The sequence below is a fragment of the Plecotus auritus genome (genome assembly GCF_963455305.1).
Source record: "Plecotus auritus genome assembly, chromosome: 3".
Classification (NCBI taxonomy): Eukaryota; Metazoa; Chordata; class Mammalia; order Chiroptera; family Vespertilionidae; genus Plecotus; species Plecotus auritus.
This window is the reverse complement of record NC_137772.1, coordinates 187570021-187593780: the sequence shown is the minus strand read 5'-3', so window position 1 is coordinate 187593780 and position 23760 is coordinate 187570021. Positions and strand designations below refer to the sequence as shown.

At 38.3% G+C, this 23760-nt stretch overlaps 1 protein-coding gene across 5 annotated transcripts in view; it reads left to right on the top strand.

Annotated features, from left to right (window-relative positions):
- BICD1 (BICD cargo adaptor 1) overlaps positions 1 to 23760 on the top strand; it is a 210101-nt gene that overhangs the window by 170646 nt on the left and 15695 nt on the right. For 3 of the 5 annotated variants that reach the window (XM_080661295.1, XM_080661296.1, XM_080661294.1), the window contains exons 6-7: positions 5008 to 5159; positions 7927 to 8134. In XM_080661295.1, coding sequence (XP_080517421.1) covers positions 5008 to 5159; positions 7927 to 8134 — 360 coding nt within the window. Of the gene's footprint in view, positions 1 to 5007; positions 5160 to 7926; positions 8245 to 9207; positions 9402 to 23760 lie in introns of all 5 variants that reach the window. The other 2 variants (XR_013960186.1, XM_080661299.1) reach the window with 2 other exon arrangements.

The window sequence follows — 23760 nt, the reverse complement described above, 5'->3', positions numbered from 1 at the left end:
TTATTTTTAGTTCAGTGAATGGAAGAAATAGGAGAGTCGCTATGCTCCATTAGGTGGAGGTAGAAGTGAAGAAATTAAAGCAGGAACAAAGGAGAAGATCCATGCAGACATAGAAAGGCAGTTCAGGCAGTACTTAGCTGGAGTCTAGCAGTCATTGAGTATGAAAACACGAGGTGGAGGGGTGGCAGAATAGGCTGGCGTGCCAACTTACACCAGGGAGATACAGCAAGAAAGACACCCTGGCAGGCAGCCGGAACAAACAGAGGGGAGTTACCTCGAGAGAGAGAGGTAGAGAAACAGAGGTAGAGATTGAGGTAAAATGTCCTCTAGCTCTGCCAGTGACCACATATCTGAAGTTTAGTTTCAGTTGGGATGTTAACTCTCTTGGGTCAGAGCTTAAGCAGTAGAGAATTTTTCCTAACCACAGATCTTGTCCTCTGGAATAAGTAAGGATGCTACAACAAGGCCCTACCTGCCTAATTCCAAGATCTCCTTGATGACTGGATTTGTTTCCCGCCTTGAGCTTTACCTGTGTGGCTATGGTATGAAATATAGACAGGAAAATATTTTTAACTTTTCTTTAGTTTCTCTGGAAAATGAGCCTTGAAAGATAGATTTGAGGAGGGTACTAAAAGGGTGTTGAAGAGAAGCAACAAAGCATCAGATACCTTCTTACAAATGTAAGCAGGGCTAGTGTTAGAGGTTAATTTCAGATTCAGAGTTCTTTCTTTTACCTTTGTCTGGGGGAAACCACACTATTATTTTGTCATCTACAATGTAGCTCTCTAGCATTTTCATCTTCAGTTCCCATAAATCCATTCATATAATTTGGAGGTCTATACCAAAAACAATAATATTGTCCATACTATGAACATGTTTTATATAAATCTAAGGGCAAAATAGGTCCTTCTTTTGTTCCATCAGTTCAGAGAAATAGAAAAGATTAGGGTGAATGGAGAATTTGTGAGAGATCTGACTCCAATTTGAGATCAGAATTAAGGAATTTGTTACCATAAATCCTGCTACAATCCAAAGACCCAGTAATTTAGAGTGGTCATAAATAATCAGTACCATATCAGATAAGACAACCTTTTTTAAGGACATTATATCCTGGGTATTCATGATAAAACCATTCAGATAACTTCTCTGATTTCTTCCTGAAGGTTGAATATTAATAACCTAGAGACCTAGATCTATAAGAAAGTCAAGACACATAACTGACAGAGAGGTTAGATAATAAGGATGGTTGATCAGCCAAGAGAGACTAATTTGTGAGCAAGCACTCATTGATTACATATTTCATGGCAGGCAGGCAGTAAGGATGAAAAAATAAGTGACTAGTAATCTAGTAGGAAGGAGTTCAACAATGCCTGTAACTGTCTACAAGATAGTACATATCAAGCACTTAAGAATGGTTTAAACAGTGCCATAGGAATTCAGAGCAGAACAAAGCATTTCTGGCTGAGGTACCATTTGCATTATGTTAACATCATAGCCTTTATGGACTCAGTAAATTAAATGAGAACACATTTCTAGCCATGCATTTAGTTTACATTTTAGTGATGCTGGGCCTATTTCTGTGATGCTGTCAGTAGCTTCAAGTGTCTACAGAGGACATTCATTATATTTCTGCATGTGGAATGTAAATTATTAAGGCTAAGGTGAGAATTCTGTGATATAGGAAAAGGAATTTTCTATTTTAAAATAGTTTTCTGCATTCTCTATGAATCTTTTAATATGCTTTAGGATTTTTTTATTTTTATTTTTTTGTAAGCACAGTGTCTTCTGATGAACAAGCAAATGTTTATGAAGTACCCTCTGTGTACTAAACTGTGCTCGATGCTAAAGATTCAAAGACTCACCCAGGGTCCCTGCCTGCCCAGAGGAGGACTCAAAGACCAGTGGGGAAGTCAGAATAGAAACAGATAATTACAGTTTGATGTTATCCATGCTGTAATTGAGTTACGGGAGCATTGCAGAGGAAGTAACTAATGTCTTTTAGAAGAGTTAGAGAAAACTTCATAGAAGGAATTATTCTTGTGTCTGTTCTTAAAGGGTGTGGAGTTGTTTTCTAGAAGAGGAGGAAATAATTCCAGACAGAAAGAACAGTAGGCGGTAGAGGCACAGAATAGAAAGGTATATTTAAAGAATGATTTTGAAGGTCTCGGTGGCTAGAAACAAGATTTTATTTAGAAAGTAAACTTTGGGAGTGTTTGAAGAATATAGCAAATGCTGCTGATCCCAACAAATGTACTAATGGGTTATACATAGACACTTAGAATTACTTAATTCTGAAAAAGTATTGTACAGTCTGTGGACAAATAAATCTACAATGCTGAATCCTTTGGGGACATTTCTCACAAATAATAAATAACTTTGTACTTCTATTTCAGATCTTGTTTTTCTGTTGTTCCCCCCATTCACCCTCGCCACTCAACTCTCCTTAGATAACTGACCATGTGGCTCCATATGCTTACAAATTTGTTACATCTACATTTGCACAACTTAAACTTAACTATCTGTTCTAAATGAATATGTGTATAATTGCTTTTTAAAAACTTGAAACGGCCATTTCCCCAGGTCAATTTCTGCATTCCAGACAATTTTCTGAATTTATAATATTTCTGAAGATTCCACTACGCTATAGCACTACAGGACATATTGAACTATTTTATGAATGATTTCTCATTTCAATTTGAATTTAAATTCAATCAAAACTGATAAGGAACTACTTTATAATCAAAACATGAACAAACTACCCCATCCCAACACTGTTTTAATTTAAAAAGAATCCATTTGCCTCCATAGAAATTGTGCTTTGCTTAAGAAAACTGAAGTTGTCCATTTCAAGCACAAAAAGAAATGTTAAAAACAAGGGTAGTCTTCCTGGGAAATCATATTAATAATGGATTTTTTTTTTCATTAGTAAGGGGCTTTTTCATTAGTATTGAATATTTTTACACAGCCTGAAAGCTGTAGTTGGCAGTTTGTAAAAATGGTGTGTTTCCAGTTTGGCTTCAATATGCATACCATGTGCTATGCACCTAACAGACAGTCCCTAAATATACATTCATTTCATTAATAGGTTCACTCAACGTTTTTAAATTTTACTTCCTGCCATGGGTCAGGCTAGTTCTCAATTTGAAACACTACTTATTCTTAGAACTTCAGACATGCCCAAATTCAAGTAAATATTTCAATTCATTTACCATTTTGGAATTTTTTGCTTTTATGAGCATTGTGAAGAATTAAATTTGTCTATTCAAATTTGATTATTTTTATTATTGTCTGATTATTAAAACCTGATTATTAAATTTGACTATTAGTTCACTGTTTTGAAGAAGTTGTATGCAAAGGCATCAGAAATCATTGGTTCTTTGTTAATTTTTTTCCTTAAACAGAAAATATGGATTGACAGTTTATCATGTACTCATCACAAATTGCAATGGCCTACATCAAGCACATCAAACTCAAAGGCTAACACGGGCCAAATAAATAAGGTTTAAGTTTATGTGAGCCGCAAAAAAACAAAAGCTTCAATTTTCATAGAAATGTATATTTCGATAGAGACGTGCTGAATACAAAGGGCTGAAATAAATGAGTAATCGTTAGCATAAAATAATAGAACATTTTAATAAAAATTAGTATTTTTCTTGAACATTAACTTACCAGACACTGAATAACTGCACAAATTAATAAGCATAACTCAGGTAAACCTACTTTTCTTGTTCTCCAAAAGCAAAATATTTCCTGTTGCGCACACCAAACAAGTCAGTACAAGACTAATGATGTCGTAGCAATTGGCTGCTAAAATATTTGCTGCTAGTATGAGTGGAGAGAAATGGTGCACCTACGCTTAAGGCGTGTAAGGGAAGTGAATGCAACACAATTATAGTAACCAGTCAGCGAACGTTGTAGTTCTTTATTAACAACTAATAACTCTGTGCACAACTCCATGCACCAGTAGCTCTCTGCCACCCTCCTGTAGCTCCCCTCTGCCCCCCTCACAGCTTGCTGCCCTGCCCCCTCCTGTAACTCTCCACCTCCCTCAGCTCTCTGCCGCCTGCTTGTAGTTTGCTGCTCCACCCTCCTGCAGATCTGTGGTCCAGTTGTTGCACTGTCAGTCGGCCGTTATGCCTCATGGCGTAATGGATAATTAGCATATTCCTCTCTTATTACATAGGATTATGTGTAACAGCATATTGTAAAAATTAAGTTACAAAATTTTTATTTATTTTTATTTTTTTTAAATATATTTTATTGATTTTTTACAGAGAGGAAGGGAGAGGGATAGAGAGTTAGAAACATCGTTGAGAGAGGAACATCGATCAGCTGCCTCCTGCACACCCCCTACTGGGGATGTGCCCGCAACCAAGGTATATGCCCTTGACCGGAATCGAACCCGGGACCCTTCAGTCCGCAGGCCGATGCTCTATCCACTGAGCCAAACCGGTTTCGGCCGAAATTTTTATTAAAACGTTTCTTACATACTGTTATATTGGCTGGGCCACAAAAATATTCGTGGTGGGGCTGTGGGCCGCGAGTTTGACATGCTTGGCCTACATCTTTTATTCTGTTTGTTTCTGGCCCACAGAACTTAGGTGACACAAGAATATTTGAGTTCTGTTGCATTTCAGTGCTTTTCCCCTAACTTTCCTTGATAAAATTCTTGTGTAAAGTTTCATTTTGGCTTCTTCATGTCTAAAAATCCTACACTCTCAACAATCTGCATTAAATATTTACTGAACTATCATTGCCTTAGCTCTTAATACTGATTCAGGCTCATGGCTGGCTTGTAGGAAATCTCACCACATGGATTCACAACACGTTTTGACATTAAAGGAAAACTGCCTTAAGTCCAAAATACACACCTATGTTTATATAAAATATAACCAAGTCCATTTCACCTCCGTTTATGAAAGAAAGTAATATTCCCAGCATGAAGAAATCTGTGTGATAGATTTTCCTGATATGAAAGTTGTAAGCATTGTGATTTTTCCACTTTAGACAGCTGAGGTGGCACTAGCTAATCTCAAGAACAAATATGAAAATGAGAAAGCGATGGTGACTGAAACGATGACAAAACTTAGAAATGAACTGAAGGCTCTGAAAGAAGATGCAGCAACTTTCTCATCCCTGAGAGCAATGTTTGCAACAAGGTAATCGTTTTTTCTTCCAAGATTAGGTGTGGCACATGGGGGAAAGACTTTGACATTCACATGGGTAGCTTCCTGCATCCTGAGTGTATAAGTTGTGAAAAAAGAAGCGATTCCACCCTGACAAACCGGAGGTACGAGGTCTCGTGCTGTTTTCCAGAGCCCTCTACTGGACACACTGGATCAAGCAATTCCTTTACACACAAGTATTTTTAAGTTAATGCAAGAGACATTTTTTCTATATTTACAATAGAACTTATGTACCCAAAAGAATTAGAACACACAAAAGAAGTCTCCAACAAGGGGAAAAGTCCTACTTGCTAAAGTAGCTAAATATTATCACCACTCAAATTCACTATCACCAAAGTGCTAATCGTTAATAAATATTGTATGAGAAAGATACCATTATAATGAAGATTAATATTCATCATACCAGCTAATTACTTAGACTTAAATACACTGATGAAAATATAACTTCTAAAGTGTAATTATATCACCAAATTTTACTACCTCCCTCCCACCAGTTTCATTATGTGGTGCCACTGTGTTTTGTTTTTAAACTTGAAGTGATTATTAAGAATCTGTTGATTCAAGGCATTTGAAATCCTGAGATTCTCAATATGTGACCTTTTTTGCTGTCACAATCTATTGCCAAAATAAAAACAGTTATATATCTTAATATGATGCAAACTTGATACAAAGTTCACAAAGCATCACTATGCCTTTATTTGCAGATTCATTAAATAATTTACCTGTAGCTGATATCAGTGTAAAACAAAATCCTAGCTTGTGTAGGAGCCTGGGGATCTGCCCAGCTTTCTTTGGGTGTCAGGAGAGAAAGGCTCAAGCTCATACCTTGTGACTGACTCTCGGAGATGGCGTGAGGAGGCTGAGTGCCCGATGGAACCTGGCGGGGGTGGGGGGTGGGGGGGGGTGGGGACTGAAGCATAAGAGTTTGGGGAGAATAAATGCACCTCTGGCCACTGTGAGGGGAGGCAGGATAGAGAATTCGGATGGTGCACATACCCCTGACTGATGAAAGAAACCAGTCAAGATGATGTGTAGAATCAAGAACACAAATTTCCTCTTTGAAAAAGAAATCAAACCTTTTTAAAGGGACATTGAAAGTCTGAATCTGGTTTATATAAGAATTATTTCCCCCAAATAGTGCATTTTCACAGGAATTTGTCTTATTTTTGGGATAGTAATTGCCTTATTTACTCCATAGTATTTTAAAAAATATTGTTATCTGACCAATTAAAATAAATCCAGGATCCTGAAATTCACATTGTATTTTACTAAGCCCTAGATTTTCTTATGATATCCCTACATGTTTCTTGACATTCAAGGTTAAAGAAAATGGGGACCCACCCAGATCTCAAGTTCTTTCACTATAGAGCCTGTTTTTTTCCTTAAAATGCCATAAGGTTTGTGCTGATTGCAAAGTGTATACAATACATTTTGGACTACTCCACAAAGTCATTAATTATCTATTGGTACATAAAAAGTACTTGTTATTATTATTATCTTAGTGGGTAAATAAACTCAGAAAAAACTCTAATTATGTGAATAACTAGAGGCCTGGTGCATGAATCTGTGCATGGGTGGGGTCCCTCGGCCTGGCCGGCGATCAAAGCCATCTCGTCCAGTCCCGATTGGGGCCATGGGGGCCGGCCAATGGGGAGGGGCCACGGGAGGGCTCCAGAGCATGTCTGGCCCTCTCGCCCAGTCCCAATTGGCCGGACCCCAGCAGCAAGCTAACCTACTGGTCGGAGCATCTGCCCCCTGGTGGTCAATGCACATCATAGCGACTAGTTGAGTGGTGGTCTGAACAATCGACTAATGGGTAGGACACTTAGCATATTACACTTTTATTATATAGGATTCTTTCTCTCAACTGTTTGTGTGTTCAGGTTTTACCTTTGATGGGGATAAAAGACCAGTGAGCATATCTTCCTGCTGCAGCACAAATCCTAGGCTCATCTTGGCTTTCTTTGACACTTATTGATTAATCATCTGGTTGAAAAATCATTGAAAAAACTCAGGTTTCTAATTCAAACAAGTCTGAGATATTGAAAGCAGTGGCAGCTGCAATCTATACTCAATTAAAATAGAACCTATAAATATAGATAAAGAAGGAAATGTTTTCTTTGCAAACATTATTATTCTTTTGCATGCTGCAGGCATAGCCTATAACAAACTTGTCACAATCCTCCGAAGAACACATCACACAATAGAAAAAGGCACCTGTAACTCACCTAAGATGCTATGCACGCTGCCTGAGACTTTCCTGCTTAATCCTGTGCCATCATGCAGCAGCCCCCCAATAAGGAGTTTAAGATGTCACCTATTAAGAATGTCCCCAGCCCAGCCAGTGTGGCTTCTTGGCTGAGTGATGACCTATGAACCAGGAAGTCATGGTTCGATGCCCCAGTTGTGAGCTCAATCCCCAGTAGGGGGAGTGCAGGAGGCAACTGATCAATGATTCTTTCTCATCATTGATGTTTCTATTTCTCTCTCTCTCCCTTCCTCTCTGAAATCAATAAAAAAATATTTTTAAAAGAATGTCCCCATATGTAGTCCATGGTATAGATGAACCATTAATTATGGAACCTGCTCTACTGTTTCTAATTTTCTGCTAGAGTAGGTTACCTCAATTCTGCTCTAGGAAGACCAGCGTATTCCAGTAAAATCCATTCCTTTTCCATTGAAATCCGACTTCAGTTTCGCCCAGGTTTTTCTCCTGACCACGTTTCTGTTTTGGTTCCAGATGTGATGAGTACGTCACACAGTTGGATGAGATGCAGAGACAGTTAGCAGCCGCAGAGGACGAGAAGAAGACTCTAAATACTTTGTTACGAATGGCTATCCAGCAAAAACTCGCCCTGACCCAGCGGCTGGAGGACTTAGAATTTGACCATGAGCAGTCGAGACGCAGCAAAGGCAAATTTGGAAAGAGCAAGATCGGCAGCCCTAAAGTAAGTGGGGAGGCCTCAGGCACCGTGCCCACCATAGACACTTACCTCCTGCATAGTCAGGGCCCACAGACACCCAACATTCGGGGCAGCAGTGGCACTCAGAGGAAAAGGTATGCATGCAGCAATCTTCATAGTGTGGTGCAGTGGCCAGATGTTCATTAACTGCAAAAATGGATGTGTTCTTATTGTGGAGGATGGAGGAAGGGAAGGAAGAGAAAAACTGGGAGTGGGTGTATAAATGGGCCTTGCTAATGTTGGTTTTTTTAAAAATCAAAACTGTTTGATAATTATGTTTATTTACTCATTTCTGTCCCTCACACCCCACCTCTTAATTAACCATAAAATAACTTCTGTGTCTGTCAACATTTTTGCTGTTCCTTATACGCATAAATATACCTCTCCTTACCTCCAGCCTGAAAATTGGTAGATAAAAGATGGATATTAAGAAGGATGCTATGTTTTACATGGATGGTCAATTTAAAAATCATTGTACCTCTGGTAATGGTGCTTTTAGCAGCTTCTCTTTAATGGAGCAAGGATATGGATATGTTCTCTGAGGGAACTTTTGTTTGTGTTACCAAAACTGATGGCCGACTAAAGGAGATGTCTGTATTTAGGTAGAGTGGGATGGAATGTGTATAGTCTTTTTCTTTAAAGCAGGTTTTTGTGCATTTTCATTTGGTATGTGAATATTGCTCCAAGAAATCACTTGTAAGGTTGTCAGTGGCTTTTCTGACCTTTTTCCCAGAGTCCTGGATGTTGAATTACTTACCCTCTATTTTCAGTTAATAGTAAGATTTTTATTTTAGGAGCTTTCAGTAAGAAATCAAATAAAATACATATTTTCTTATTTGTGGTTCAAACTAACTATAATAAATCTCTCAGTTTCCAATACAGTTTCTAAATGGGATAGTATTCTGGTGTGGAAACTAAGCAATTAGCAAAAAATCTTGATTTACATGTTAAAAAATTAAATGCCAATATAAGTAATGTTGTCATTGGTGAGGCTTTGAAAGGTAATTAAAGTAAAACTTTTTTGTTTCCTATATGTATTTTCTTGGATCTCCTGCAAGACAATTTTCACCTTCCCTTTGTGATCAGAGCCGTCCCAGGACTTCAGGGGCTTCCTACCTACAGAATTTATTAAGAGTTCCCCCTGACCCCACCTCCACAGAATCATTTCTTCTGAAGGGCCCCCCTTCCATGAGTGAATTCATCCAAGGGCACCGGCTCAGCAAGGAAAAAAGGTTAACGGTGGCTCCACCAGGTAAACATTTTTTCCTTGGGTGCATGTGACGCAAATGATGAGTTGAATAGACAGCTCTCCCAATCCTTCCACCCACTCCCGCCCACCCATCCGCAGAGCCTCACTTTGATGACGGGGAAATTCCTACCTCTCAACTAAAAACACCTTTACACTTAGCCTCCTGTGTCCTCCTTTCCTCAGCCAGACCACCAGTCCTTCGGAGTCTCCAGGGACTTCCATTTAACCGCCGAGGATGGAAAATGAGAGTTGGAAGGAATAGGATAGGTAACCGGAAACTTGCCACAGGCAGGTGCAATGCAGAACACACACCTGTATCCTATTTGCCATCTGGCAGCTCATAGCAATTCCAACTTTGTCAAAATTTGTCATTTCGTTCTGATCATTTTTAACAAAAAGCCTTTGGGGCTAATTTCCTTTTTGTAGTGACTCAGAATGTTTCCTCATTCATTATCCTATCTAATAAAAGAGTGATATGCAATTTGACCATCCCTCCAACACACAAGATGGCTGCCCCGTGTGGTCAAAGATGGCTGCCCCCATGTGGACACAAGATGGCCACCACAAGATGGCCAGCAGGGGAGGGCAGTTGGGAGGGATCAGGCCAGCAGGGGGAGGCAGTTGTGGGCAATCAGGCCAGCAGGTGAGGGCAGTTGGGAGGGACCAGGCCTGCAAGGGAGGGCAGTTAGGGGTGACCAGGCCGGCAGGGGAGGGCAATTAGAGGCAATCAGGCTGGCAGGGGAGCAGTTAGGCATCAATCAGGCTGGCAGGGGAGTGGTTAGGGGTGATCAGGCTGGCAGGCAGAAGCGGTTAGGGGCAATCAGGAAGGCAGGCAGATGAGCAGTTGGGAGCCAGCAGTCCTGGATTGTGAGAGGGCTGTCCGACTGCCCATTTAGGCCCAATCCTGGTGGGATCGGGCCTAAATGGGCAGTCGGACATCCCTTGAGGGGTCCTAGATTGGAGAGGGTGCAGACTGAGCTGAGGGACACCCCCCGCCCCATGCATGAATTTTGTGCACCGGGCCTCTAGTAGACAAATAAAAGTAAAATCCTCCGAGGTTTTGCTCCTCGGGAACATTCAAGTCTTACTGTGATGTTCTTGCAGTTTGCAAGCCCATGTGCTCACAAGTTACTACAGTTACTACAAGTTCACCATTTTGCATTTTTCTTTTTCTGTGGCCTATGAAGGGCCTCGATTGAAAACGTGACTTCTGGCAAATAAAGATAACAGAGGGTGCACACAAGGAAGCCCATGGAACAAAACAAGCCCAGGGCATCCATTATTTGGCCATACCGGGAATGGAAAATTAAAACTAGTTAAGTTAGTCGTCAACAGTTAGAAACACAGAGGTTTCACATGGGCATCTACATTTCTGGTCTCCCTTGAACGATTCTGAATATCTGGCAGTCTTGGGTCTGCTTCATGCATGCCAGCAACCTGTTAGGACTGTGGACTGGTTGCTGCTTTTAAACAGGGCAAGCTTCGCAGTGGCCACCACCCCTTCACTCCCTATCACAGTACCCAGCCCGCTGCACTCGTTCTGTTATCTTCTGGTCCCTCCTGTAGCCTTTAAGTTTCCCACCTTTGCCACAGCTTTTTTTCTCTTTCTTTCTTTCTTCAATTTACTTCTTAATTTAATTAATTTACTCCTACTTAATTTACTTCAATTTTACCTTAATTGCTTTTTGGAAACCTCAGCCTTTGGATCTCTAATACTTTCCTTATCTGATTCATGAAGCAGCCTACTGATTGGGATGAAAAGATGTGTGGAAATTTACAGCACATTTTCAACATTCTAAGAATGTTTGAGGAAATCGGTAGTGACAATGAGTTGGAAGAGCCTGAAAGTCAAAATGTACGTGGGAGGTACCTTGAAGTACCTGTGAATTACCAACATGGTAAAGGTCCATTAGGACACCTAACTTGAATAAAACCCTACAAGTCTTTTTAGTGTTCCACATAGATTTAGTAGCACTGTCTACTAGAACTTAGAAAAGAAATTATATAATTAATGAGTGAGCCTAGTATTTTAATTTTAAAGGTGTCATATCCGTATGATTAAGAATTAATAATAAAGATGAACAATAACTATTTTCATTTTGTATATGACTATTTGATCATTGTATTCATGAATATATGTTTTATGTTATTGTCATTACATTGTGGAAACCATTAACATTACATCATAAGCTTTTCCATGCTGCCTAGTCTTATTTTTATTTTTAAAGGTTGTACTATACATTTTATTGTAGATGTTTTCACATTAATCACTACTTCCTCTCTTGTTAACCGCTGAAGATAGTTTTTCATTATTTATCATATTGTAGAATACCACTGAGAATATCCTCATGTATCCCACTCCTCATCGATTCAATTTTTTCTTGAGTGAGATCACTGGGTTAAAAGTATGAACTTCTTTATGTGTTTGCTCCATTTTGATATTGCTGTTAAAAAGGGTATATCAATGTACTAAAAGCCCCACAAAACATTTTTCTCATTTTCACACATTCTGATTCTTTCCACTCCTTTACACACACTTTACACATCTTGCAACTCTAAGGCTAGTTAACATACATGAATGAGAGTACCATTATGTTGTCTTAAACTGTTTAGTTTAGAATAACCAGAAAAATGACATTGGACTTAGAAATTATTGCTATATGCAAGATTAAAGATACAAATAATGTGAAATTCAGGATCACCGCTAGGCCAGAGAAGCACTTTCATGACAAATATATTATCATCATGTTTGATAAACTTTATTTTTAACAATTTATTTGAAGTTAATAATAAAAGAGGGGAGTAAGTAAAGTTGTTAATATATCCCAAGGAATTTTCAATTGTATATCATGAAATCAACCATATTAGTCCCTAATAAATTCTTAGATCAATCCAGCAGCATTTTATAAAAGGTTCCAGTTAAATGAATTACTGTAGAAACTGAATAACTGTCTATACTAAATTGTATCTTCTAAAAATATTTGCATTATTGACTATATGTTATTTTTCCTACACTGAACTATATTGGGTAAGATGTAGTAAACATTATTTATGATGTTTTTGCTATATAAAATATTTTAATTAGGCTGAGAAAAGAAAAATATGCCATATATAACCAATCCTAGGTTCTATGCAAGAAATATCTTAAACCCATGGGAAGTAATCAATTTTATGAGTATTTTTTATTTGTAAATTCATGTTATTGATTATTATAAAAGTTAATGGCTAGTAACAATATATAGTCAACATTTTTAAAGGACAATTCACTGTTAATTTATCAGAATGGTTTTTGGTAAACCTCATCTTCTAAAATATATTTTAAATATATCTTTCCAGGTAATTTAAATTAGTCTAATAAGCATATATGTGAGTTGTTTTTCTATTGAAGATCATTGAAATAATTAAGTCAATAAAATGAAATTAATTTAGTTTGGCTCCTTTGGTTAAAGAATTGATAGAGCTATAAATCACATTTAAAATTTTAAGGCACAGCCTAGCTAGCATGGCTCAGTAGTTGAGCATTGACCTATGAACCAGGAAGTCATGGCTCAATTCCCAGGCAGGACAGATGCTTGGGTTGTGGGCTTGATCCCCAATATGGGGCGTGCAGGAGGCAGCTGATCAATGATTCTCTCTCATCATTGTTGTTTCTCTCTCTCCCTCTCCCTTCCTTTCTGAAATCAATAACAATATATTTAAAACTATTTTAAAGCACAGAATGTAAAACATTATTTACCATATGTAATCTACCATATATATTTACCATGAAGATGGTCAGCAGCAAGCCCCATCTTCTTCAAGGCACAATTTCTTAATTTCTGGAGAATCAACTCTAGGATGGGGCATTGATCTTAAAAATTAGTAGAATGTTTTATACTAATTGATTAGTACTTTGTACTAATTGATTTACAACCTTTTAGAGGAAAATTCTAGCCCTTGCCTTTAGCTTTGGCTCAGTCTCTGCTGCCTCGGCCTCTGAAATTCTGTTTCTGCGCAAGGCTTGTTGGCTATTTTATTCTTGACTTTATCCTTATCCTGATGTACAAACTCCAGGTCCTCCCACACCTACCAAACAGCTTTGATGCACTGGAATCAAGAGGGACCCGCCCTGGCTGCCATGGCTCAGTGGTGAGAGGGTTGGCTCCACCAAATGGTCTCGGGTTTGATTCCCAGTTAAGGGCACATATCTAAGTTGCAGGGACCATTCAGGAGGCAACCAGTCAATGTGTCCCTGTCACATTGATATTTCTCTCTCTCTCTCTCTCTCTCTCTCTCTCCCCCCTCCCCCTTCCTCTCTCCCTTCCACTTTCTCTAAAAAGCAATGGAAAAAATACCCTTGGGTGAGGATTAAAAAAAAAGGGGGCCCTATTGTCACCAATAAGTTTGCAATCAGGCAGTGGATAGTATATCTTCATAAAATCATTGGCTATAAAATGCTGTAGCCAACATTTTATCTCAATGCCTTAACCACCTAGGCCTACATAATAATAATCACACATTTAATCAATAATTAAAAGTAGTCTACCAGAATATGTACAAGGTATCTCTGTAATTCATAGGCAAGTGATATTACTTATGTAGTAAAGACCTAACTACATTGTTTGTACAGGATAAACAAGGAATCTCAGACTTGCAAAAGCAAGTTTGGGCTCTCTTTGTGAAGTAATAGCCCAAGCAATTCACTCTCACACTGTGTCTCCCACACAGGAGCTTTTCTTCCTGAATGTTTCCTTCCTGGTATGGTTTCAATTCCCTCTGCCCTTTCCTACTTCTCTCTTTTCCTCCCTCTCTTTCTCTGACAACATCACCAGTATGAAAGAATGGTATTGTTTTGAAATCTGAAAAAATTTTCTATGCTATTTTAGATTTTACTGATTTTAAAGCCGCTGATAGAAGGTCTTACCCTTGGGTACATAATCACATCTTTAGATGTAGAGTCAACAGTAGACATGAACATGTTCATTCGTGAAAGTTGCATTGACAGTTCACTACATTCAAACAAGTAGACATTCATTTATGTGTTTGTTATATTGTGAAACCTATATTCTTAACCATGTGCCAAAGCTATGTTTGTTTTTTTCATTAATCCATTTGCTCATTCACTCACTTGTTAAAATTTAACAAAATGTATGAGCACCTGTGATATGTCAGGCCATTTTCTTGGCTCTTGAGATAATAACATTCAAGTAAAACTCTACCCCTTTTATTCAAGAAACTCATAATCTGGTATGCGACTTAGATAGGTAAATAAGTAATGATGTTAATGGATGTTCTTGGGATAATAGAGGAGTTAGGTGCTTAGGAGTATCCTCCTAGAAGAGCACTGGTCATGAAAGGTGACTAGAACTAGCAGGGGTGCAGGTGTGGATCAGGAGAAAAGCCTTATAAGAAAGCAGGCCAACTTGTGCAAAGGCCATGAGCTTGGGGCTAGAAACTGGGGCAGAACTTGGAAGTGATGGGAAATGAGACTGGAAAGGTGGGCAGGGGTCTGAAAACAAAGGCCTGTTTAGTGAAAGCAGACTTTATTCTGTGGGCATGGTGTTAAGAATAAGACCAGATTTTTAAAAAATATACCTTTATTTCAGAGAGGAAGGGAGAGGAAGAGAGAGATAGAAACATCAATGATGAGAGAGAATCGTTAATGGATTGCCTCCTGTATGCCCTACACTGGGAAACCAGGCATGTGCCCTGACCAGGAATCGAACTGTGACCTCCTGGTTCATAGGTCAACCCTCAACCACTGAGCCACACTGGCTGGGCAAGACCAGATTTTCGTCATGTAATATCACCCTGACAGCAAGGTGGGAATGGATTAGATGTGGGTAACACCGAAGGTAAAGAAGTCTGTACAGAGATTAATGAAATATGCAGATGACAGGTGGTGGAAACTCAGAATCAAAACTGTGAGGAATGTGAATGTTTACATGAATCTGAAGTTAGAGAAGTCCAACTATGTGTGAAAGCCAGCGTGTCCCAGGTACACACAACCTCACCTAACTGCCTTTGCTCTATCATCCTTCAGTGGTTTTTATGTGGAAGGAGCTCAGTCCATGCTCTTTGAACTTACTTTCTGAACTGACCACCTCAGTGGGGTTTCCCCCCGTAAAGTATTATCCTATATAGGCTTTTACATTTATGTGTGTTCCAGTTCCCCATATCATTATACTTTGTTTTTCCACAGGGTTCAATTCTCGAAGTGGCAGGAGTGAACAATATTCTGTTGAAATCTGTAGTTTTTTAGGTTGGTATTTTCTTTTAATGTAGCTTCCACAGAGTTCTTCCCTGGGCATTTCCTGCTGCTAGAGCATGTTGCCCTGAGTTTAAAATCCGCCAAAACAAAAGTTAATTAAAATATATAAATTCACAAAATTACCACCCACGTGTGGAGGAATACATTTTTCTATCTTGCCCCAGTGTGATATGCAATTAGAAATTGCATCAGATTTCCAAATTTTAGGGACTCAGGGATGCTGCAAGAGTATTTTTCTTACTTGTTCTAGGTTAGCCATGATCCATTTTACAGTAGAAACAGACAACACCCTCAAATTTCCTTTCATTTATTTCAGTATTTCTTCAAGCATTATTTCATGGGAAATCTTTTCGTATAGGATGATCTTCCATTGGAATGTGCCATGTTGAGAATGTAAGAATGTCATCTGAGAGATGTGTCTCTTCAGTAGATTCTGAGCATCTCTGTAATGACAGATTCCTCACAGAAAACTGAGAAATACAGGAATTTATCTAACATCTTTTCAAAGAGCTCTGCATTTGCTTTGTTTAGATAAATACTAAGTATCCTCTAATATTGCTGAATGTTTTTATTTTCATCCAGATAACTAATTTCATACAAAAAATATATTGAATTTTTAAGATTTTCTTTTTTCTTATTTTCTATTGCAAAGGATTAAGCTGTATGTCTTACGTACCAGTTTTACCATTGTGTAAGTAAATGCATAAAGATTAGTTCCAGCCGAAACCGGTTTGGCTCGGTGGATAGAGCGTCAGCCTGCGGACTGAAAGGTCCCAGGTTCGATTCCGGTCAAGGGCACGTACCTTGGTTGCGGGCACATCCCCAGTGGGAGGTGTGCAGGAGGCAGCTGATCGATGTTTCTCTCTCATCGATGTTTCTAACTCTCTATCCCTTTCCCTTCCTCTCTGTAAAAAATCAATAAAATATATTAAAAAAAAAAAAAAGATTAGTTCTAGCTGGTTTGGCTCAGTGGATAGAGTGTCGGCCTGTGGACTGAAGGGTTCCAGGTTTGATTCCGGTCAAGGGCACGTATCTCGATTGCAGGCTCCTCCCTGGTCCGGGCCCTAGTCAGGGCTCCTGCAGGAGGCAACCAATCAATGTGTTTCTCTCACATTAATATTTCTCTCTCTCTTACCCTCTCTCTTCCACTCTCTCTAAATATCAATGGAAATCAATGGAAAAATGGTTGAGGATTTAAAAAACACACATAAAGATTATGAAGACTTTTTCTGGTCCCTTGCCTCCTGTAGGCAGAATTATTTGCTCCTCTTCTGTGCCCTGTGACAGACAGCACAGTCACAGTTCATCTTAAATCAGATTCCTCCATGAATCTATAAGCTCCTTTTGAGCGGGAATCCTGCCTCCTTGGTCTTTTAATCCCCATGATCTTGCCCTGTATTTCACACACAGGAGGTCCTCAAGTTTTTGAATAACTGGTAATCAGTCCAAATTTTCTACAGTGTATGGCTTTGTTGTGCTTTATCATTTATACATGTAGTTCTGTTGTACAGAATTATAGTGTATTTCAGATTTTTAAAAATATTTCTTACAATTTTGTTTTTTCCCCCCAATTTTTTCAATTACAGTTGACATTCAATATTATATTAGTTTCAGGTGTACATCACACTGATTAGACATTTATATGACTTATGTAGTGATCCCCCTATAAGTCTAGCACCCACTTGGCACCCTATGTAATTATTACAGTATTATTGACTATATTCTCTATGCTATACATACAGATACGGTTTAATATAGGTGATATAATAAAACCTACAGAGCAATTGCATTTAGAATTTTTTCAAGTCAGTTACTCATTTTTCTTATTATTTAGTCCAGGCAGCATATATCATTTTGAAGTTTCTTTATTTGGTTGTTTTAATATCTGCATGCCCCCAAATCAAGGCAATTATGAGAAAATATCCATTTTTAGAGGCAAAATGTATGAATAATAAAATATTGAGTAAAAGGTTACATATAAATATATACACTTTCCTCCCTTTTTTCTCTTATTCCTTTTTATATGTTTTTATAGTTTTTAAGTAATATATTTCCATAGATGGTGGTTCAAAATTCAAAAGGTACAAAAGGGTGTACAAAGAAGAAGTCGCTCTCATGCCACAGCTGTGTCCAGCCAACCTTGTGCATACGTTCAGAAACATTCCCTACACATGCAAGCAAGTTTCTATAAATAGATACATATATACGCACAAATGTGTATTTTACATATGTATTAATAACAGCGACACAACCACAAACATTGTTATGCATGCTATTCTTTTTTAACTTAATATATCTTGGCTTTTTATTCATATCAGTGCTTATCCTTTTGTTTATTTTTAACCAGAAGTTATGGAAAATAAGGAAGGTATCATTGAACCCTTTAAGAAAGCTTGAAGTATTTCCATGTGTAGACTAGAAATATTTCTTGCCAAATAATAAAATGACAGCTAAAAGAATGTTTCACCTTGTAGGTCAGAGCTATTCGATAGAAAGATAATGTGATAGTTATATATGTAATTTTAAATACTCTAGTAGCTACTTGAGAAAAAATGAAAAACAGGTGGACCTAATTTTAACAATATATTTTATTTAACACGTTATATCCATAATATTACCGTTATAACATGCACTTGGAGGGGGGCACTTATTAAGCTACGTTACATTCTGTTCTTACTCAGTCTTTAAAATTCAGTGTGTATTTTTCACTACAGTATATCTCAGTTTGAACTAACATATATTTCTAGTGCTCAATACCAGATTTGGCTAGTAGCTGCTGTATTGGGCAGTGCAATTCTAGACCTTACTTACCAAAGGTTTTAACTAGCTGAAGATAGAGGCCTCCAGAAGGTGGCTAAGTCTGGAGGGGTTGAGACATATGGAAGGCCCAGGACATTCTAGTCTAGGCAATAACTACCTTCCTTTCCCGACCTGGCTGGAATGACACCTTCTGGATCTCTGAAAAATATTGACAGGCAGATGGGAAACCTGAAAGAGACAGGGACCTCTAAAGTTGGTTCCTAAATCATAGCTCCTGCTTCACCAAAAAAGAGCAACTCTGCCCCCAAATGACAAACTATAAATTATAAATTTAAAAGTTGCACAGCCCTGGCTACTGTGGCTCAGTTGGTTGGAGCATTGTCAAGTGCACAGAAAGTGGAGGGTTCAGTTCCTGATCAGGGCATATAACCAGGTTGCAGGTTCATTTCCTGGTCAGGGTGTGTACAGGAGGCAACTGATATATGTTTCCTCTCCCTCTCTCTCTCTCTCTCTCTTTCTTTCTCTCTCTCTCTCTCCCCCCACTCTCTCTAAAAAACAATAATAAAGAGGCTCCATTTATTTTTTTAATGGCACATGTTATCCCACCACCTTCTACCTATGGTATGCTCCCCACTCTCAAGTCAGAGAACAGCCCTTTTCTACCAAACTGCAATCAGTTACTTACAGAACCTAACCCTTAGTTTCTTTCATATCTTTTGTGCCAGGGAACCAGGTGCTACAACTCTCTGCCACCGGCATGGCCTTGCCTTCATATCCCAAAGGCCCCCAACCCCATGCAAATAAGAGTTTTAGTGCTGTACTCTGTCTGGCAGACAGCAGGGACCTCCCCCTCATTGTATTCCAGGGGGAAATGGCTGTCCACACCCTCTATGCTCTGCTTACACTATTTAATCCAATCCACTGGCACTCGTCTATGTATCCTCATGCAACTACATAACAACCTCTGTTCTAAGAAACCCTCTGATTATAAGCTTTTCCTGGATTGTTATATTCAAACTGCAGCTTTGAAAGGGACTTTTTCTACCTAGAAAGAATACTAAGAAAAACATAATAAGAAAAAGCCACAATAGGTACCCCGTGAAGCCAATCTCTAGGTTAAGAGCTGTGAGGCTCCCCTTTACATTTATAAGGATGTGTGGGCAGCTAGAGTGAGGAAATACTGAAGGACCTTCTCCCAACTCTGAGACTCTCTGATTCCATGAATATAAATTTTCTCTCCATGATTCGGATTGGAGCTCATGTTTCTAAATAGAACTATACTAAAAGATCTTAGCGTCATATAGCATACCTTCCATCAAGGAAAACTCCTGCAATCTAACATATTTTTGAACAGTTTAAAATATGTATGTGTCACGAACTGGCTGTACCAGGCAGGAAAGAGCAGTGTTCTGCGTTAACGCTGACTTCTTGCGTTGTGCTAACACTTTGGTTTCCTTCTCAAAACGGACGGGCTTCCGTGTCCAAACCTAGACCTAGTTTGTTACACTGGATATGGGGGCCGCTGATTTAATTCAGAAACGCTTCTCTGGTACCCTTCAACATGGCTGCCAGGCAGACTCTTCTGAGCATTAATAAACAGCTTGGGAACCCACCTTTCTCCTCGCTGCGCTGCACCTGGTTCTGCAGCTCCCCTGGCTCTGAGGGCGCTGGGCGGGGCCTGGCGGAGGAGCTGACTTCTGGCTGTGAGCACCTTGCGAACGACAGGCAGGACTATTGCTCATGGAAAGCCTGCACTTGCTATGCTGCTACCTGTCCCTTTGTTTCAAACGATGAAGTGACAACGCAGTTCCCTAGCGCTTACACCTACTTCAAGTGACCGAGTCATTAGACGTGTACAGCTAACCAACCAGACAAGAGTCACAGTGCACCGTGCGCCCTGCAGCGCAGCATCCACCACCCTCTCCTTTTCCTGTTGCACAGCTTCCGATCCCTTCCTCCGCGCACCCCGCTCTTTAGTCGTCTGTGAACGGTGTATTTGTTATGTCTGAAAGGCATGCAAGGAAAAGCACAAGTCAAAATGGTTGACTTCACTCCTTTCTGCTGTTTATCTAATCATTAATTTTGTTGTCCTTTAAGCCAAAAAGAAAGTCATTGATATACTCTCACTATCACACATTTCAAGTTTTGGTGAGCCATACACGTGAAAGCCACGTTTGTTTTGGCCTTACTCATCCTGGACTCCCAAGATTCTCTTCTTCTGCTATGGTGCTTAGGTGACTTATGTCCTGCGGTGTGTCCAGCCCACAAATCAGATCCGCTCCCGAGGGACTGCTTCTTGAACACGCCTCTCCTGTCATTGCATGAGTCAGTGAATGTTCTTGAAAGGTAGACTAGATTAGACTATAATTATATTTTTAGAATATAATTATAATAATTATTTAAAAGGCAAGTTTTTTTGCTGATAGTTGCAACTTGTAGTCATCAGTTTCTTTTATTGGCAGTAAAGATGTACAGTCAGTAAGATTTTTTTTTAAATAAAAACGTTATAAAAAAAACCGACTTCGAGGATTTCAAGTATTTTCACTAAAGATTTATATGAAAACATGTGTGCATTCATTTTGCAGGATAATGATTTAGAAGAGGACTGTCATTTTAACTTAACCTACTTTGAGTGGATATGAGAATGGTACATTTTTTTTAGTTGAAGGAAATATATTTTGCTCATGTGAAGAACTTTTTTGGTGTTCTGATGCTGTTCACCGAATCAATTTTCTGTTCTAAACTGAGCCTCACCTCTCAATTCTTTATTGCACTTAAGATTATGTCTTGCTAAAAAGTTGAAAACCCGTTTATAACCAGTTTGGATCATAAGAAATGAAATTGGAAATATAGAGTAGAAAGGAGTTCCATTTGCTCTGGCCAAAGGTTCCCGAGTCCCTGGCACAGACTTCCTCAGGAAGATGTTGCTTAGTTCAACTTAAATACATATTTCTGGCTTTCCAGGCAGACCTGGCTCCACCTCTATTGACAGGATCCTTAGAGAAAACAAGTATAATATAGTTGCTTAGTCTGAGTAGGTATTTAAAGAATAAGCCATTGTGTGATGATGGTGGAATCAGTTAAACATACATTTTTTTCTCTTTTTATGCACTACTTGACATCAAGCAAAAAGAGGTAAGTTGGCTGTAAAACTGGAGGTGAATCTTATTTTCTTTAATAAATATATTCCTGATAGCATTGCTTCAGTTAAATTTCTACAAATCAAATACTTTTACATTAGAAAGCTTGTCATTGTACATCCTTATTCTTTTCTTTGAAAAAAAGGAATCAACACCTTCTGTGAACTTGGATTTAAAAAATAGTTAATATTTAAACATGTTGCTTTTCCTTTATCTACACTATACTTATGGTTTAATTTGCTTATGAGGACATAGTATATTTTGAAACACTTGGTTTAGTTTTGGGGTTTCTGAATTGTTTTCCCCAAAAAATGTGGGTTATGTGTTATAATGATTTTCTTTTTTTCTTAAAAAACAAAACAAAAGAAAAAAAAGAAACAACTGACATTGGTGAAAGCCTCTAATTTTCAGACCCATAACTTTATAGAAGGGGATGCCCTGAACCTCTCAGACTATTTTCCAGCACTGATTTTTTTTAATGACAAAAAAATAATAATGTTAAACAGGAAAATCAAACACATTTCACTGAGTGGTGTCTCATATATTTTTCTTGTTTGGTGTATATTTTTACAATCGATCTTTTGAGTGAGGTTTTGGTTGTAGTTTGTTTATCTTTTCTTTTTGATGATGAATTAATCTTGACATTTCAAAGGTATAAGCTGGTCTTTATCTGATACATGCTGTTACTGATTTTGCTTACTGGAGAACAGACTACCAAACCACCTTGAGTTAACTCTGTGCCAGTTAACTCTGTGCCATTGTTCTTAGAAAGGTCATTTCTGAACAAAAGATAATTTTCTAATAGGTATTTAATTGGTATAAGAATCTGGCAGCAAAATGTACTTTTACCTCTTGGTGCCACTGTACTTCACTACCCTCCCTCTCACCTCCCATGTCTTTCCTACCATAGGCTATTGCTTTCACACATGCTCATAGTTTAATTGTAAGTTGTTCAGGAGCAGAACCTTAACTCTGCTGCTGGGCATTTTTATATTTCTTTTTTGCAAGGTTTGAAATAAAAATATATTATGAGTATTGTTTTGTCTTACCAGCTAGTCAGATGATATTCTTCAGGACAGAAAATGGAAAGCTAGATGAAAGTTTTTTTGTCTAATCCAAGCATGTCAAACTCAAAGGCTAATGTGGGCCTAATATACAAAGTTTAAGTTTATGTGGGCCACAAAAAAACAAAAGCTTCAATTTTCATAGAAATGTAGGTTTATTTCGATAGAAACATGCTGAATACAAAGGGCTGAAATAAATGAGTAATCGTTAAAATAATAGAACATTTTAATGAAAATTTATATTTTTTCTTGAACATTAACTTACCAGACACTGAATAACTGCACAAATTAATAAGCATAACACAAATAAACTTATTTTTCTTGCTCTCTGAAAGCAAAATATTTCCGGTTGCGCACACCAAACAAGTCAGCACAAGACTAATGACGTGGCAATCGGCTGCTAAAATATTCACTGCTAGTATTAGTGGAGACAAATGGTGCGCCTGTGCATAAGGGAAATGAATGCAACACGATTATAGTAATCAGTCCTTAGAGAACATTGTAGTTCATTATTAATAATGATGTATAAGAGGATATTGTAAAAATTAAGTTATGAAATTTTTATTAAAACGTTTCTTACTAACCATTATACTGGCTGGGCCGCAAAAATATTCGTTGTGGGCCGCAGGCGGCCCGCAGGCTGCGAGTTTGACATTCTTGGTCTAATTTATAATCACTATAAAGTCTAAAAATGCTCCCTCTTCTTAGCAAGTCATGCTTCGATTCTACATTGTTGAAGGCAGTTTTAATGTGTGTCCCAAAAGTGTAATAAACTATACACAGTTGTTATTATGTAAAGGCAGAGCCAAATGTTTTTAAAGATTATTAGTAATATTTTTTGCATTGTCTATACTGACATGTTTTTGTGTTTCAACAATTCTGTCTTTTCTAGAAATATTTAATGAATAATATTTACTCCAGAAAGATTTAATGAGTAATGATTGTTTCTGACTATCAAGGATATAAATGTGGGATTTACCATGTTAAACTCTGATGTAAAGTTAAACCTGAAGTGTCTGGTGACATAAATTAGCAGATTGCACCCCTGAGTAGTTGGAAATAATGCTATTATCTGTGGGTACTTTCTGATAAACTAATGTATTAATAGGATATGTAATATGTATGGCAAAAAGGGATGAGATAGCCAA